General features: G+C 41.7%; 3 protein-coding genes across 3 annotated transcripts in view; 1 reads left to right on the forward strand and 2 right to left on the reverse strand.

Annotated features, from left to right (window-relative positions):
* The window catches only part of tmbim1a (transmembrane BAX inhibitor motif containing 1a), a 38,451-nt gene extending 31,327 nt beyond the window's left edge, over window positions 1-7,124 (forward strand). Inside the window, exons 4-12 of the mRNA XM_051953582.1 lie at window positions 3,841-3,905; window positions 3,990-4,043; window positions 4,146-4,196; window positions 4,659-4,698; window positions 5,419-5,456; window positions 5,558-5,645; window positions 5,753-5,848; window positions 5,929-5,982; window positions 6,065-7,124. Coding sequence (XP_051809542.1) covers window positions 3,841-3,905; window positions 3,990-4,043; window positions 4,146-4,196; window positions 4,659-4,698; window positions 5,419-5,456; window positions 5,558-5,645; window positions 5,753-5,848; window positions 5,929-5,982; window positions 6,065-6,214 — 636 coding nt within the window. The 3' untranslated portion in view covers window positions 6,215-7,124. The remainder of the gene's footprint in view (window positions 1-3,840; window positions 3,906-3,989; window positions 4,044-4,145; window positions 4,197-4,658; window positions 4,699-5,418; window positions 5,457-5,557; window positions 5,646-5,752; window positions 5,849-5,928; window positions 5,983-6,064) is intronic.
* On the reverse strand, window positions 6,995-9,292 carry si:ch73-71c20.5 (DUF4748 domain-containing protein). Its single transcript, XM_051953583.1, has 3 exons — window positions 9,138-9,292; window positions 8,635-8,881; window positions 6,995-7,419 (listed from the first exon to the last, which is right to left on the reverse strand). The coding sequence occupies exons 1-3, from the start codon at window positions 9,202-9,204 to the stop codon at window positions 7,251-7,253; spliced, it is 483 nt and encodes a 160-aa protein (XP_051809543.1). The 5' UTR covers window positions 9,205-9,292; the 3' UTR covers window positions 6,995-7,250.
* Window positions 9,293-9,989: 697 nt separating this feature from the next.
* Window positions 9,990-17,415, reverse strand: mcm6 (minichromosome maintenance complex component 6). Its single transcript, XM_022207620.2, has 18 exons — window positions 17,211-17,415; window positions 16,924-17,070; window positions 15,654-15,764; window positions 15,480-15,567; window positions 15,226-15,387; window positions 14,985-15,150; window positions 14,750-14,898; window positions 14,511-14,661; window positions 14,268-14,409; window positions 13,669-13,810; window positions 13,235-13,342; window positions 12,955-13,110; window positions 12,653-12,781; window positions 12,394-12,558; window positions 11,194-11,317; window positions 10,863-11,066; window positions 10,612-10,751; window positions 9,990-10,520 (listed from the first exon to the last, which is right to left on the reverse strand). The coding sequence occupies exons 1-18, from the start codon at window positions 17,306-17,308 to the stop codon at window positions 10,413-10,415; spliced, it is 2,490 nt and encodes an 829-aa protein (XP_022063312.2). The 5' UTR covers window positions 17,309-17,415; the 3' UTR covers window positions 9,990-10,412.
* Between the last annotated feature and the right edge of the window lie 411 nt (window positions 17,416-17,826).

Raw genomic sequence — 17,826 nt, forward strand, 5'->3', positions numbered from 1 at the left:
GCTTAACACCAGTAACATCTGTAAGCCATTTGACACGAGGGGAAATGAGGACAAACACTTGGGATGGGTTAAGACACAGCAGCATTTCACAGTATGCCCTATTTACAGATGAATCCCACTTAGAGATTAGTGTCAGTAGCAGAAGGATGTACGTAAAGAGACCAACAGGAGAGAAAGCGATAAAAACAGTGAAGCATGCTGCTGGGAATGTTTTAGTCTGCTGGGATTAGACACCTGGACTGAATCAGCTCCACCCAGAACAAAAAGTAGGAACACTCCGTTCTGTAGAGACACGCTTCACTCTGTGGTTTTCAAGGATTCAAGCTACAGCAGGAAGAGGAGTCCAAACAAACCTTAAAGCTTTGATCTAAGGGCTAAAAAAGTCCAAGATACACCGACTGTCATGAACTGTCCTCCACAGTCAGGTGACCTCAACACCACGCAGCATTTATGTGGACATTTGAAAACTGAGGAAGCCAAACACTCCTGGCATCAGAAGCTGTTTGGGTCTCTGTCAGATCATGCTGTGAGCACATGGAGGATGAGGTTTTGCAAGAGATTCTGAAATTCGTAGACATTTTCACAGAGAATCAACTTTTGACTTAAATTGTTAAACAGATATTATCATTTCCAATCAAAAAGTAATGAAACTAATGCAAAAGAAGAGTTTTCACTGAAGCTCTCAGGCATGGGAAAACCTCTTTTGGCAGCAGGAAGCTCCTTGAATTTCCCTCAGGATTAATATCTCTCTATCTCTCTCTCTCTCTCTCTCTCTATCTCTGCACAACGTTCTGGATGATTTTTCGTCATAGAGCTGCTTCAGCTCGGCCACATTCTCAGGACGTCTGTGTGAACTTCACTTCATTCCACAGCATCTCTATTATGCAACTCTCTGTTATGACTCTTTCTTAAAATAGTCTTTCTGTTGGTGATTTACTGCGATGTTTGGCCTCATTGTCCTGCTGCTGGACAGCCACAAGGACGTTATCCTGTAAAATACCTTCATTATAATCAGTTTATTTGACAGGGACGATGCACAGAAGAACATTAAACACAAGATAAAGATGCTCTATACCAGATTATAGCGCTAGGCAAGAGAGAAAGTAGAAAAGGCAGAAAAAGGGAATTTAAAAAAGGATCGCACATTCACACAGTTAAAAAAGTCATTTCAAGGACTGTCAGGTTTGGTTTCTCTGGATCCATTTGTGTCTCTATAGAAAAGTCTTTACAATCAGTTACTCGCTTTAGTTCAGTCTGGAGCTTATTCCGTTCCGTTATTGCTTCGTAGGAAAAAGTTGATTGTCCAAAGGCAGTTTTACACGGAAGTGACACTAGAAGAAGCCCTTCTTGTCCTGGTAGTATTTCCATACATGAAATTAATAAAAACCTTCACAGATGAGGGCACGTAGCCACGAACAACCTGGAAAACCAAATGTACATTTGCATCCATGATCATGTTTTCAAAACTGAACATCCCATCACAAACTCTGTGGGTAAACTTCCATGCGCAGTGATGTTTTTTTGGAGAGTAGCAGCAGTTTCCTCTCTGCCACAGTGCGGCAAGCAAATATGCACCATGATTTGCATACGGTGAACTGACCGGGCTGTTTTTTTTAAGTCCCTGAGCGTTCTGTATTGTCATTTCACCTGGACACACACTTCTAAGGAGAGTTGCCACGGTTATAAACGATCTCCATTTGGTCTAATAAATGACTTAACTATCTGAAAGGACTTTATGACCCCCTTTAATTTGATTCAAATCTAAAATTATTAATCAAAGCTTGTCTTCACTGATCTTTTAGGTGATGATCAGATGGTTCGTATTTGAGTCGAATTAGCGCGAACCCACACTTTTGTTCCTGCTTCATTACATGAACTCCAAGTTTTTACATTTTTAATGTTTACTTACTTGACTGATTTCTGCTTTGAGTAAACACTGCCTGCAGTTCATCTGAAATGTCTTTTGGACACAGCTTGGTCAAGTAAAGCTTTGCTGTTGCACCAAAATGAGACTTTTTTTGTTTGAGTAAAAGATTTACTTTTGGATTTAAAAATCAAAGACATTTGATGAAATATCACCATTTAGAGCTTAAATCTGGTTTATTTTCAGATGAGGAGTTGAAGCGCTGTCTCGGACAGTTGAAAATATGATTGTTTCTGTTTTTACAGTTTCTAGCTCCGACTAATGATGTAATGTAGTGATTTTTTTTTTAGGTAACATGACGATAACATGCTCATACCCACACTTGTGCTCTTTCTTCAGTAACTTTTGTTGATGACCTTATAGCCGACAGGTTCTCTTACTTTTTGTGACCTATGTGGTGAATGTTTGAATCATTACTTTTAGTGTGGACAACAACAACGCAATTATAGGTGTATTTTGTTCTAATAGACTAGTATTCATTCATAATTGTCACTTCGATAAACGTCTGACCATATTTTTAGACACACTGATACGTAAATGCAGATATTTCCAAAGCCTTTGTAGCAGCAGTTGGGAAGAAAATCTACAGAAATTGCCTTTTTCACCCGGATAAGAAAGAAAGGACACCTGAGAGCTGAAAAGGACACCAACAAAAGCAGCAGACAGAAACATGAGAGCAGCAGACAGAGGAGAAAACTGGATGTAACATCCCAGGATCTGGACATCATAAATAGAAACGGAGAGTAAACGGCTGTTCCAAGAACTGGGTTCATTTACTGAAAGCTCGTGGGAAACAAGGAACTATTTTTATTAGTGAGCTGATCCTGGAGCAGGGATGATCTGGCTGAAACACCTCTTAGAGCCGCTCAGACAGACGTGGAATTATAGGTTTGAGGTGGAACCAGTGAAAGTTCAGTCACAGTTTTTTGTGGAATATCCCTCCTCTGCTTTCATCCTCCTTAACTATGTCAATCCCACGTAGTTTCTGGACAGTTTTTGCTCCTGTCAGATGTATTATTTATTCACTGTGGGCTCATTTTTCGCTGCAATATAAAGTCCTGAACCTCTACGAAAACAACACAATTGTGGCTACAAAGGGAGAGAACTCAAATGTTTTTTGTGCAATGTAATAAGGTTGCAATGGCCAAAAATAAAAAGGTTGATTATTTGTTTTACAAGAATCGACAGAAATCTCCAATCAATGTACAATATTTTTGGAATTTTTTTGTCCAATGACTGTTGGTCACTAAATGCTTCACAGTTGCTACAAGGAGTACAGAATTTTACGTTTTTTACAGAATCTGGTTCGAGAAAACGGTTAATTTTGGGCAATTTTTTTTACGATTTATTTAAAGAAACCGTGATTTTGAGGTCAAGATGGTTACATTTCAGATAAGTAGTTGAAGGTGTTGGAAAGTTAAAAATGTAATTATTCTTCCTGTTTTTAAAGTCGCTGGCTTTGATAAAAGGTGTGCTTTTTGAAATCACATGCTTTTCAAACCTGCCGGCAAACAAGTTGATGATTATTTAAATTTATGAGCGTTTGGTTCGGTTTTTATTAGGACTCTGATTTTGAATTTGGTTTCTGTTGATTTAATGTTTGTCCGTGTGTGAGAGGTGCTGGTATTTGATTATTTGGGTTGTGTTTTCCTCTAATCCTGTGGGCTACCTCTCTGACTGAGCATTGTGACTAGCGACGGGTTACAGATTGTTTTTTCTCCTCTGCGGTGCTCAAATCCACCTTCACTATTAGTGATACCCCTACACTTCAGGTTGATGCTGCATATTCTTTATATTTTCTTGCCTTTGTGTCGTGAAATGTTTGTATTTTTGGTGCCGTGCATAATGAAGAACAGCATAAATGAGAGACAACCTGGGCTGGTTTGACATCTTCCACTTACCTTTATGTTTTTCAGGTGTATTTGATTCTGGCGTGTCAGCTCCTCGTCACAACAGCCATCGTGGCCATTTTCACGTTTGTGTGAGTATTCTGAGTGTGTGTTTTGTGTGGCTGTTTGTCGTTGCGTCTGTGTCTATTTATTTTAACTGTGTCTTTTCCTGACAGCCGACCTGTCACGGATTTTGTGCATCGGTACCCGGCGGTGTACTGGGTGTCATAGTAAGTCTCACTCTTACGCTCCTTTCGAGGAATCAGAAGTCCAACTTTACAAATGTTAATACATGAATGTCTGCATGTTGTTGTTTTTTTTTTCCATTTTAGTGCAGTATATTTCATCACCCACATTGTGCTGGTCTGCTGTAAGGGCCCCCGGTGAGTGTGTTTCCTTGATTTTACAAAGAAGATTTGGATTACGCCGGTGATTCCAAACTTTTTGGCGTCTTACAAACAACGGTGTGTGGTCGGATTACATTTTAGATGTCTGAGGTGTTAACAGCTCCACCAAACTGGTGACATTTGCTCTCTAAATGTTCAAATAATCCAATAAGATCAGAAAAAAACAGATCCGTGTATAAGAACACAGATTCATGCTGCTGACACTCTGATGCTTCACTATTAATAATATAATGATGACATATATGATAATATATCAGTCAGAGGAACCAAATCAATACTTTTACCTAAATATTTTAATTTTATTTTGCTGCTAATACTTATGTATGATTCTTTCATGCAGAACGTTTACCTGTAATGGAGTATTTTTACTTTGCTGTACTGATACTTTCACTTAAATACGGGATCTGAATGATTCTTCTGTCTCTGCTTTTATTGTAGGAGGAAGTTTCCATGGAACGTCATTCTGCTGTCCATCTTTGTAAGTTCTTGCAGTTTGACTTCTAACTCAGGAAATAAAGGTGCCTAATTACTGACAGTTTCTTGGAATTGAACCAAATCTATTCTTAAAACTTTGAGACAGTTTCCTTTAGATCCTGGTTTTGTTGGATTAGTGCTACAGGTTTCACTTAATGCCAGAGCAGTAAGTCGCCACATGTGACTAAAACACTGTTTACACAACGACTTTAATACGTTATGTGTTTTTATTTTATCAGCTCTGACAGCAAAACGACTCTGTATATTACCTAATGGACTAATTTAGCCTTTAATGTTGTGATAGTAGTGGACTGGAGTCATCTTTGCTGTCGATTTATTCAAGTGTTGCTTAGAAAACTGCATCCCAGCACTACTACAGAGCTTAGACCAAATATGTAACTGTTCAAATCTACACTGATGAGGTATAACATTATAACCACCAGCCTAATATTGTTTTGGTCTCCTTTATCTTCATTGTAGATTAATACTGAAGAAAAACACTTTTTTGTTTACAATATACTTCCATATGTATTCTTCAATAGCTCTGATTTCTTCAGTATTAATCTATAAAATAAATAAAACCACCGAATGAGAAGGTGTGTCCAAACTTTTGACTGATAGTGTTTGTCTTATGATTACACAGGGTGTTACTGTTCATACACTGGAGAGAGGACTGTGTTGTTTTCAGCTGTATAAAACCAAATATGTCCATTTTTCTTTACAGACTCTGGCTTTGTCCTACATGACCGGATCCATCTCCAGGTGAAAAAGAAAAAAAAAAACATGATTAAAAAGAAAAACTCGCACTATCCTGATAAATAACTGTCCCCTGTATTAACTTTCTCTCGGCCTTTTCGTTTTAGTTACTACAACACTAAAGCAGTGTTTCTGGCTGTGGGGATCACCGCCGTCGTCTGCATCGCCGTCACTGTCTTCTGCTTCCAGACGAAGGTAGCAGAGTGTGTGTTTGTGTAACTGCTAATCAGCTTCTAGCATCCACAGGTTGTTTGTTCAGCCACACTTGTTCCAACACGCCTGTCGGTGATTTCTCCGTCCAGGTCGACTTCACCAAGTGCCAGGGTCTGTTCTGTGTCCTTGGGATCGTAATGTTTGTGACTGGCATCATTACAGCCATTGTGCTCTCCTTCAAATATGTGAGTCAGAGTCGACGTGAACAACATAGTTATTTTCCTGAAAACGTTCCATGTTTCCTGATGGCTGTGTTTTGTTGCAGATCCCGTGGCTTCACATGCTTTATGCAGCTTTAGGAGCCATCGTCTTCACTCTGGTGCGTAATTCTACTTTAACCTTTTACAGTTGCCCGTACTTGCTGTTATACATCTCATTTTTTTTCTGTTTTCTTCGTGTAGTTTCTGGCGTATCACACGCAGCTACTGATAGGAAACAGGAAACACTCCATCAGCGAGGAGGAGTACGTGTTCGCCGCGCTCTCCATCTACGTCGACATCGTCCAGATCTTCCTGTTCCTGTTGCAAATAATCGGAGCTTCCACCAAATAAGGGTTCACTGCTGGGTGCAGAGAAGCAGCGAGCGCCTCAGTCATTCCATGCTAATTAAAAAAACCTTTGCTTTTTTCAGTAAAAATCTGCAAACGTTTATTAAAAAAAAAAAAAATCACAAAACACTCCAGGGAAAATGTCCTAAGGGCTGAATTTGAGATTTAGTGACAGCATAGGTCAAACCTGTGCACGATTATGCACTTTTTTTCTGAACTGTTTATATCTACTTTAAGCAACTTTGTAGTGGTTAATAGATAATACCAGAATATAAATATCATGTATCTATGTGTACTCCCTCTTGCTGGATTTAAGTTGAGCAGAACATTTTTCTCTGCATGTATTACTATAAATTAATGTTGAGAAAATGGGCAAACTCAAATTTGCCAACACACATAACACCTCCTTTGTTGGTTCTGAAGTGCAGAAGGAATGACAATACCACAAGATCTGATGCTTAGCCAGCACTTAGGCGTACTTTTTTACAGCTCAGTACTCCTAACTGCAACCCTTTACGTGCTACATCACTGCAGTGCCTTCGCCGTGTTTCTGAGGAGACGCTTTTTACTTCACAAAGTACATGTAGTGTGCGCCTGTTTCGGTCAGCAGGGTGGAGTTTTCCACACAGGACACCACGATCAGTGCCAAGGTGTTACATTATTGGAACATTTCTGAACACCAGGGAGTTCCAGCCAACGTGGCAGCGTCCAAACGTTCCTCAGACAATCATCTCCACCCAGCTGGTCCTCAGCTTATTACACACACAGCCCAAAAACACAAAGGTACACAGAACTCTTTACTCAAAAACAATCGATTTGAATGTACAGAACAGATGTGAGAGGTTGTAAATATACATATCAACGCTGAAGAGAATCAGTTTCATATCAAATAAAGATTCTTCTTTGTGAGGTTACTTGTGGTTCATTTGCAGTTTGATTGTTCCTGTTTAAATACACATTTACCTTTGACATCAACAGAGATGTAATAATCAGTCTTTGGGCAGGATATGATGTCAAATCACAGCAGCCACACGTGAGCCTCATCGGTCCACTTTAACCTCTGAATGATGGCGGTAGCGGCTTCCTTCATATTCGCCTTCATTCGATCTTTTCATCCTCTGTCTGATCTTCAGCTGCTGCAGTCGGTTTTTGTCCACTTGTCTCTTAGCCAGCAAGAAGCCGATGATACCTGTAGGGAGGCCGATCATCCTGGAAGGAAGAGAAGAAAACAGTTACTTTTGGTTAGAAAGGAAATGCTGGGATGACTAAGAAGCTTCACAACGAGCCTGAAAACACTCAAATTTCTACTGAATTTTCATTTGAACAATGAGTTTGCTCCAAAATGTCTCACTCTCTCTCTGTAATCAGAGCCAAAGCCTTTTTTTTCCGCTACAGCAGTCCAACAGTTCTGATAATTCTCATAATTGGATTTTGGACCACTTTGTGAGTCTCAAGGTCTTCAAGGTTTGAAGGCTTCCTTGTCATTCTGATCTCAAGTTTCCTCTACAGATTCTCGATATAATTATGGTCTGGACTCTGTCTCGATGAGTTAACATGTTGATTTTATTATAATTTAACCATTTCTTCAGCGGTTCGACTGGAAGTGTCAGATCATTGTGAGAAGATCCACTGCTGCCTTAAGCGAGGTTTTTCTCCAGAAGCTTTCTTTTTTGTAGTGGCAGACACAGGCTGTTCCCTTGATTACTGAGAAAGTGTATGTTAACGTCATTTCCAGCCACAAGAAGCCTATTGGTCAATTAAAAATTCACTATAAATCAGAATGTGCCATGAGTAAAAACAATTCTGGCTTCACTGTACATTTTCTCTTAAAATCCTTTTGGACAGCGTTAATTTTAGGTTGGAGGAGAAACTAAACTGACAGCTGAACGTGTAATTTGAGTAGAACATCCCACTCATCAAATCTGATTACTTTGTAGCCTGACATGTTACTAGTTTCCGCAGATTAGTTGTCATTACAGACACCGGGACTTGATCTTTATTTTTTTAAAGTAGGATGGAAAATTAAATGAAATTATCTTTTCAAATATTTTAAAATGGAACATTGCATTTTGTTCAAAACAACTTTTTCTGTGCAGTTACTCAAATAAATGCTGCTGCAGCAACAACAATCATAGTACAATAACTGTAATGTCTAGAGCTCAAATGATGTGACACTTCAAATGTGTGCACCTTAAAATAGAGAGAAAAAAAGAATTATAACTAGAAGTCAAAGAGCTCTAGTTATACATTTACATTCAGGTACATTGATTGTTTCCATAATAAATAATTCTGGAATTTGTAAAGACATGATCATGATGAACATAACATTAGTTTTTTTTAAACTTTTTTAAAAAATGCATACAAGATATGGACTTCAAAAGTACTTCAATTATATATTGACCCATAAACAGAAGGTGGACTCACCATGCATAGCCGATTTTCATCATGGGGTTCTTGGCTTTCCTCCTGGGGATGTACTCGTAGCCCTCCGGTTCTTCCTCCTCTGCCCTGCTGACCTTTGGTCGGGCTGTCTGGCTGCTGCTCCTCGGAGGTTCCGTCCTGGAGCTGCACAGGGAGGCAGCAGGGGACACATGTAGCCGACAAGTTCGATACACCGCCGGGGTTTGACCGCTCTGAGTGAGGAGCCACCGGACAGGAACAAGGAGGACACCTGGGGGAGAAATTTACCTTTAATCTGTTAACATGACCGCCAGCTGCTCTGAGGAAACATTACTGAGTTAACTCAGGTCTTGAGCTACAGCTTCTACAAACACCTGCTAATGCAAAACTTTACCATCTTATACACGTTATTTATATAAGTCATTGGGTTATAACCACGGATAGCGATACCAAAGACGGTAATTTCACGAATAGGTTAATAGTGACTTTATACGTGAGCTGTAACATAATTATTAACAGTATTTTACCGTTCAGTGCTCTGACTGCTGCTAAACTGGACGCCGCCATGTTTGTTGAGTAACTGTAGTCGAGCATGCGCAGTGGCTCTTAATGCAAGCTGCCACCGAGTGGACAACTTCAGAATTGGCTTAGTTTGGACTGTTGACCTCACTCGGGTCGCGGGGGGTGCTGGAGCCTATCCCAGCTGACTCGGGCGAAAGCATGGGACACGCTGGACAGGTCGCCAGTCCGTCGCAGGGCTCAACAGTGATCATGTCAGAGTTAATCCAAACAAGGGGTCTCGGCTGCCTCCTCCGTAGGACTTGTCAATTATTCCAGACCGGACTGTCAATAAAGTAGCCCCGCCCCCTGGCTTCGCAAAACTTTAACGCTCTATAAAAAAATTCAATATTGTTTTATTTTAAGATCGGCCACCTGATCTCTCATTATGACCATGAAAACTAACGAAAAAAAATTACATACAGTCTATGCACCGTACTGTTTGGCTCCAAACTTGCTGATGACCACTTCCGGTCTCAGAAAATGAAAAAACTGACCTTTTTTTCCGTTTCTGTCTCTTACTGATTTTATTTTCTTATTGTAAATATAAAATGAAAATCAAAGCCTTTTTTAAACTTTCATATATCCCTTTCTGATCATGTATTTCAAAGTGAGCCAGTCTGAGGCATGAAAGCCCAGGGCTGAAAATGAGTCCCACTCTGGTCCTGTACATCATGATACAGTGCGAAAAGCAGAGAAAGCTGTTATATTGCAAAAAGTACTATACACATCCTTTGGTATACTGTATATTGTGCTGTTCTTTTGTATCTTCAGTATGGCATTGATATGAATTACTGCAGGAAACTTCAACAGAAGGCAGATTTGTGTTTATATAAAGTTTTTATTTTTTTATTGAGCAAACATTTCCATTCAATCGAGGTCATACATATACAAAAAAAACAAAACAATACCATACAATATAACTTGAACCCACAGAAGTAAGCCTTGGTGTATGTCTCCAATTTACAGTTCTGGAAACAAACACTAAGTACACAGTTTAAGAGAAACTCCACTGACTCCGCCTCAGACAGAAGCCAGTAAAAAACTTGAGAAAAGAGCAACATATTTACAAAAAGTTAGCTTGACTGAGCAAACATATTTCTTTAAGAGCCACAGAATTTCATCTTCTTTTTTTTTTTTTTTACAAAATCTAACAGCATCTCCAATGCATCTATAATGTATGTGGTACGTATGAGCATCAACAAACATCAGCTTCATGGTGGTAAGCTACATGGTGGAGCGGTTTAGTCCTCGAGGATGTAGTTGGGGTTGACAACCAGAACGACTTCTTCTGTGCTCGCTGACTCTGAGCCCTTCAGGCCTGCCTGGGACAGCTCGATGAGGATGTGATCCTGGAGAAACAGATTTACGCAGGATTTGGTGTAAACACAGAGATCAGCATTCAGAGATTCATTATTTTATCTTTACAAAAGGTGGACTTACGTAGTGCACCAGCCTGTGGATGACCTTCTCTATCAGACTCTTCCTGTTGATCAGATCCTCCTCAGAGTCGATCTCTGACTCGATCTCCTTCAGATACCAGTTCACCACTGCACTCTTCTTCAGCTCCTCCTCCTCCTCAGCTACAACACATTAAAATGTGAGATTAGGTGGGAAAAAAAGAATCCACAGGCAACACAAACGAAGGCAGATAGAGGCAGAAGAATAATCGACTGAAAGGGAACTTCTCCTACCGTCTTCTGCTTTGCGTAGATGAAGGACCATCAGGTTGGAGATGCGTCTGTACTCCGTGAAGGACAGACGTAGAGATGGTTTGGGCTGACTGCTGGGTTCATCATGGCCATTTACATCGTTGACATGACCATTAATTCCATTTGCATGCCCGTTGATACCATTCACTCCATTAACGCCATTCACTCCATTAGGGACGTTGTCGCCTGCAGAGTCAAGTTTACACAAAATGAAATCTTATGAAAGCTTGTTTTCAGTAGAGATCCAGACTACTGGTCCAGTAGAAGCATGTCCAGTCTGTATACATGCAGACATCAGTGTGGGTTACAGTACCTTCCTCCTGCTGCTCCTCCTCTTCCAGCTCGTCCTCCTGCTCCAGGTTGATGTCGGGCGTCTCCACTCTGATGATGGATTTGTTCAGAAGACGGAATGCTTCCTTTACATGCTTGGGCTGCACCTGGAGACAGAAAGCAAGACGACAAAGTCAGTGTTGCTTTGGACAAACTGTAGCCGTCCTTGCAAAATAAGTACTGTTGCATGCAGTGGAACGTACTACGTCTGGAGCATTCAGCCTCTCTGGAATTCCCAACTCAGAAACATCGATTCATTTTCCCGTTTCAAAATTCAAAACACATCTGTTTAAAACTGCCAATTCCATCTGACACCAACTGCTCCATCTCCTATATTGTCTTTACTGTTTTTAAATGTGTATTTTGTGTATATATGTGTGTGTGTCTGTACATTTACCTTGAGTACAGAGAAAGGCGCCTTCAAAGAAAATGTATTATTACTACTACACTTTGTATACAGTGTTCATCCGTATTTACACTATTATGTTACTAAGTTTGTGTTTTCTTTTCATTTTATTCTTGTTATCTTACTTGCTCTACATATATATATTTATTCCTATTTGTTTTATCTTGTGTTATGTAGGGTTAGTTTACTTAATTTCTTTTTTTCTGCTCATGTTCTTACATCATCGTTGCACTGCCTGCTCTACGTGCCATTTAATTACTCCCTGGGCACAAATAAAGTTTTCCGAATCTGAATCCTTCATCATAATATCACCCCTTAAAATCTGATCGTCTTGCTCATTTATCCGTCACAGTCTGCTGTTCAAACAGAGCTGTCATCCGTCCGTGTGCACTCTGTGTTCAAGCTCGTTTTTACATGAGTGAGACGATGTGACGTTTCTTCCATTATGCAGAGAATTGTGGGAAACAATGGCCAGAAAAGCGTAGCGGCATTTATACTAGTCTGACATCCTGGTACTTTCTGAATACTTCATGTGACATGCTGTGTATTTGGATATACTAAATCTGTTCAGTATCTCCAAATATCCGTACTGTTTTTGAAAGTTCATTGAAGAAAACAAAATCTGGGCTTTTGTTTTGAAAGAATGATTCACAATTACACAGTCGTGGCTTATATACATACATATACTATTATGAAGTGCCTTTGTTTTGTCAGTTAAATTCATGCTTAAACCGGTTGTGTTTTATGTTTCGTACTGCCTCTGTTTTCTGTTTGTACCTCGTCACAGCAGTGCATGCGCGCCATCCCTTCTGACAGGCGGATCATGCTCTCCAGCTGTCGCACCGTTATCCTCCAGGCAGACTTGGACACACCTCCAGAGCCGTCTCGCTGCCGGAGACGTTTGTACTGCTCGACGATGAACTCCTCCGACTCGCTGGAGATCTATAGATGTGCAATGGTGAAGATAAAACCCTAATGTAAACAGTAAAACCTCAATTAAAGATATGAGTGAAGGCAGAGATGCAAACACACCCACCTTAGGTTTGAACTGCCTGGCAAAGAGCAGGTATCTGCGGATCTCATCCAGAGAATACAGTCTGTCCACCGACTCCTCCACACGGGAGTGCAGGTCCACGATGCGCCTGGCGATGGCGTAGTCTGTAACCTACGACACGCACAGATTGATACGTATTCAACTCGGTCAGAAATTGGGTTGTTACAGCTTTAATGTCATGTCAGTCACCAAGAAAATAAAACAGCTGAGCACAGAATAAAATGTAGCAGCAAAAACTATGGAATAAACAACATTTAAAGAAAAGCATAGCCTGTGCCGCGTACTTCATTACAGTCGTCCACCAGGATGAAGAAGAGGTCGAAGCGGCTCATGATGGGGGCGGTCAGGTTCACGTTCTGCTTCAGGCTCTTGCTGCGGTCGTAGCGTCCGCTCACTGGGTTGGCAGCAGCCAGGATGGAAGTACGAGCGTTCAGAGTGGCCTGGAGGAAAAGTCTGGTTACTGAAAAGCCTCTTAGGTCACTTTATTTACTGTAAAACACACTGACAGTCTTTTTTGTTTTCCTCATTTTCTTCTATATTTGGGCTGAAGCTGATGTGCCTCACCTTGACTCCAGCCTTGGTGATGCTGATGGTCTGCTGCTCCATGGCTTCATGAATGGCCACCTGGTCCTTCAGGTCCATTTTGTCAAACTCATCAATGCAGCAAACACCCTGAAAGCAAATCCTGCTGTTAGTAGCACAGAATGTACATAGATGCCGTTCACAGAACCTCGGACACTTTTCTTCACTAATTCCCAGGTGGTACAGCCACGTTGGCTGCTGGTTCTTTTTGATAAGTTTTTTCTTACGGCGCAGAGACATAACATTCTTTTAACAGTAATAATTTCATTTTTGTTTTTTGTCTCCTGGGGAAACCATTTAAAAAGAAGAGTATTTATTTAAGGAGCCTTATTTTTCATCTTATTTTTTGTTTCGGATGGAATTTCTCCACATTTATTTTGTGCAATTATTTTTAATTTTTAAACTGGAATACTTACATTGTCTGCGAGCATCAGAGCTCCAGCCTCAATGACAAACTCGTGGGACTCTTCGTCTCGAACCACAGCTGCTGTCAGACCTGCAGCGCTGCTGGCTTTACCGCTGGTGTACACAGCTCTGGGACTGAACTCCTCCACGTGTCTGGAAACACAGATTCACAGTATTAACAGATCTGTGCTTAAGAGTGGAGACATTCAATCCCATCTCATACATTATGGAGGCAGACAAAAGTCAAAATACCAACTGCATAGTTCCTTTAAACATTAAAAGTCTTGACAAGTTGGGGCGCCCACATAGCTCCACAGGTTGAGCAGGTGGCCTATGAACAGGGGCTATAGTCCCTGACGCAGAGGCCTGATTCAGTTCAAGCTCACGGCCCTTTACTGCATGTCTTCCCCCCCCCCGTTCTCCTCCATACTTTCCAGTGTTCCTCTCTACTTACCTGTCGAATAAAGCCAACAAAAGGCCAAAAACAACTTTAATAAAAAGATTCTTGACAAGTAAGCAGGCTAACTGTCCCATCAAGGATTTTCACTGTCATTCAATGTTTTTCCAGCAGGACAAGACCTTTAGTAATGTGTGCAGGTGTGTTGCTCACTTGAGGAACTGGCTCTTTGCGGTACTCGGGTCTCCAACGATGCAGACGTTGATGTCTCCTCTCAGCGAGGTTCCCTCCATGGTCGTCTTGGGAACGCCTCCGAACAGCATCAGGAGGATGCCGCGCTTCACCTCATCGTTTCCTGCACAGTGATCACCAACGTTTAGTTGAAGGGTCACAGCGTCGCGAGATCGCCACCGAACCCCCAGATATATTTGAAAAAAGGGCTTTTACGTGACTCACCGTGGATGGTGGGGAAGAGGCTGGTGCACAGGTTGTGGTACAGGTTCTTGTCCTGGCTCATCTCAAACACCTTCTCCCACTCCTTCTCCGTCATCTGGCTCTTGATGCTCTCTGCAGTTTGCTCCTCCTCACGCAGCTCCTTACCACCAAACTACCAGAAAGAAGACACATTCAGGATTAAGCACTGGCTTTATCTGGAGCTTCCCAGCTGTGTTTTAGATGTGGTGTGAGCGCCTTACTCGTGGGTTGGTCGGGGCCACGTTGCAGGCCAGGAAGGCCAGTCTGTATGAGAGCTCTCTGACTCCCAGAGCTTTCAGTCCTCTCAAACCTTCCGACTCGAAGCCCTGAGGACCTCCAGCTACACGGGTGCTGGTCTCGGCTCGCACGCCTGCACAGAAAACAACCACAGAAGTCACAAAGCGGATCTTCCAGCAGGATTCCTTCAAGCTCTTCACTGACAGACGGAAACCTTACCAGGAGTGCTGAGCTGAGAGACATCCGGCACGACGATGAGAGTCCCGGTGAAGTCGCATCGGTCTCCAGCCTGAGCCGTCTCCACAGCCTCGGCCCTCAGCACGATCTCCAGGGACCGAGGGATGGAACCACGAGGAAGCTCCGCCTGCGTCTCCTGGATGCGCACCTGAACACACCAGCAGCATCATCAGTTCACGTTCTTCTCATTTAAAGCACGCCTCCTGTGTCAGAGCTGAAGTACCTTCTGAAAGTCGGTGAACTTGGATTTGTGCGTGTCGAGGTGGAAGCGGGAGCGGTTGTTGCAGACGGGGTTTCTGCAGATGGTCGGTGGAGAATATTTGAACTGCTGAGGGACGTCTTTGATCACCGCCTGGCAGTCCATGCACAGGAAGGTACCGCTCACCTGAAAGCACACAGAATATTATTAGTATAGGCAACGCCAGAGGACAAGCTCATAATTACATTTAGATTCATGTTTACTAATCTGTATCTCACCAGTTCAGGGTGGACCGGATGCGTTCTCACCACCTGACCGCTGATCTTCACCAGGGTGCCGATACGCATCGAGGAAAGCTCTCTGATCCTGCGTTACACACATGTAAATATTTAACACGTCCCTCTGTCCCTGCACGTGAAACCAGGCTGATTCAGATTTGTTGTGCGTCTTACTTGTGTCTGGTGGGGAGATCCTCGATGGCAACGTAGAACTCTTTGTTCAGAGGAACGTTCCCATGATCCCGAGCAAAGTTGCGCACAGCCCGACAGAGGAAGGGATACACCCTGGAAACAGAAGGCTTAAAGTTAATCCACGATGCTTTCAGAGTCTGTTTATTCAGCATTTAATCAATACTTGTGCACTAAATTAGAAGATCAGCAAAGGCACCTCCAAGGGGACGCTACAGATTTTACTGATCACTTTTAAAGCTCGCCATGGTCACACCCCAAGATACATTTCCAATCTGCTGACCCCGTATCCGCCTGTTAGCAGCCTCACAGCACGTCATGTTATATGTCACATAAAACGTTGGAATCTCTAGTTTACAAATACAATCCCATTATTCTTGTATTTTCATTACAACAGAAATGACACATGATAGAATGACAGAGTGACTCAGAGTTAATTTATCATGGAATTTTTTATATTAGCAAATCTAATTGTTTTATATATATATATTTCTGTCAACTTTTTTATTGATTATATAGCACATTCCAGATAGAATGCATTCTGTATTGCATATCTGCAATATAATGTCATGTAATGTTTAGTGGCTTACAAGTATTGACTTACTGCATGATCTTTGGATTAATTTTTGATCATTTTTAATTCCTTTTGTAGTTCTTGCTACTTTAAGTCATATTTTGGCTTAGTTAAGGATGTTTTCAATGCTTTTCAGCAAAGGATGAGGGTCCATCATGGGCAAAACCAGCAGATTTCACTAATTTTCAGATTTAACCCCTGGAGTGGCAAATACAATGTATAAAGCAACATAAAAATCTTTCTTTTGAGCATTAACATTTTTTGACCTCATCAAATTTGTGGTAAGTTATATTTAAAATTAAAACCTGAATCTACTGTTCATTAGTTAAGTACTAACAACACTTATGCAACAATGATATACTTCCTTGTTGATGCTTTTCTATAACATTTACTGATAAACAAGAAACCAAAGTACATCAACATGACATTCATTGTCTCATGCTGACAGTGTTGAACTTGCCCCCATAAAACAACAGTATAAAGACATTCTAGATATTCTTTTATGTCTTTTGGTTTCTGTGTGCTACCCCTTAGATTTTCTGGCCCCATCAATCCTCTATATATAAAAGTCCTGGAGGTGTCTCTGACTTTAAGACCAAATTACAGCAGAAAACTTGAACTCTTCAGCACTAACCTAATCTGAGTTTTGCACAGTTTCCATGTGTTCCTGGGGGAGCTCACCTGTAGTACTCCTCCTGGATGGTGGTGGCCAGCTCCTGGTTGAAGCCCTCCAGGTCTGTGAAGCTCACCAGCAGGGTGTTCCTCTCAGGCCTGATCAGCTCCTCGGCCTCCCGGACGTACTTCACCTCCCCATCCCCGGACTGAAACCTGCCCCCAGACACGGACACACAAAAAACATCAGGAAACACAGTAAAATAGAGCCGATCAGAGCAGCTCTGGATGCTCACCGTGACTGAGAAATTAGCCAACAGTACAATGACAATGAAGCGTGCTGCTGCCTGACTTACTCCTCTAAGAAAGCCTGGAACAACTTCTGGCATTTCTCCGCCAGCTCGTCCTTCACCGTCGCTCCGACATTTTCCGCGGTGGCTGTAGCGACGTCCATGATGACAAACTGTCCGAAAAGATCCGAAAAAAATGTGCAGAAATATGCGCAGAAACTCCGAGCCGGGCCGCTGCTGCAGACAACACGTTCAGCTCCTCACAACAGAGAGCAGTTTCGCGCGAAAAGCTGGCACACGTGACGTTTGGCGCGCCACTTTCGGCCAATCAGAGGCGCCATGCAAACAGAACCGGAGTTTTAGCTAATCAGAGGAGAGAGCGTAAAGTGACGCGTTATATCCCGCTTCCTGCTTCGAAGGAGGAATAAAGTTATAACGTGCTCCGTCGTTGTGTGTCTTTGTCCAACAAATGTGTGTTAAATTGTTGTGACATTATGCAGATCAGGACAGAAAACTGCGAATTAATTAAATATGACCGTTTTCAGCTTTTCAAACTGCTGAAAGTATGCAGACAATACATATACAATGCTTTTCAGAAGTATTCAAATTCTTAATTTAAGTTATTTAAATACAAACATTAGTACATAATGAAGACATACACTATAAACAATTGTACATCAAA

This window comes from Acanthochromis polyacanthus, chromosome 9, assembly GCF_021347895.1.
Source record: "Acanthochromis polyacanthus isolate Apoly-LR-REF ecotype Palm Island chromosome 9, KAUST_Apoly_ChrSc, whole genome shotgun sequence".
NCBI classification, from domain to species: domain Eukaryota; kingdom Metazoa; phylum Chordata; class Actinopteri; family Pomacentridae; genus Acanthochromis; species Acanthochromis polyacanthus.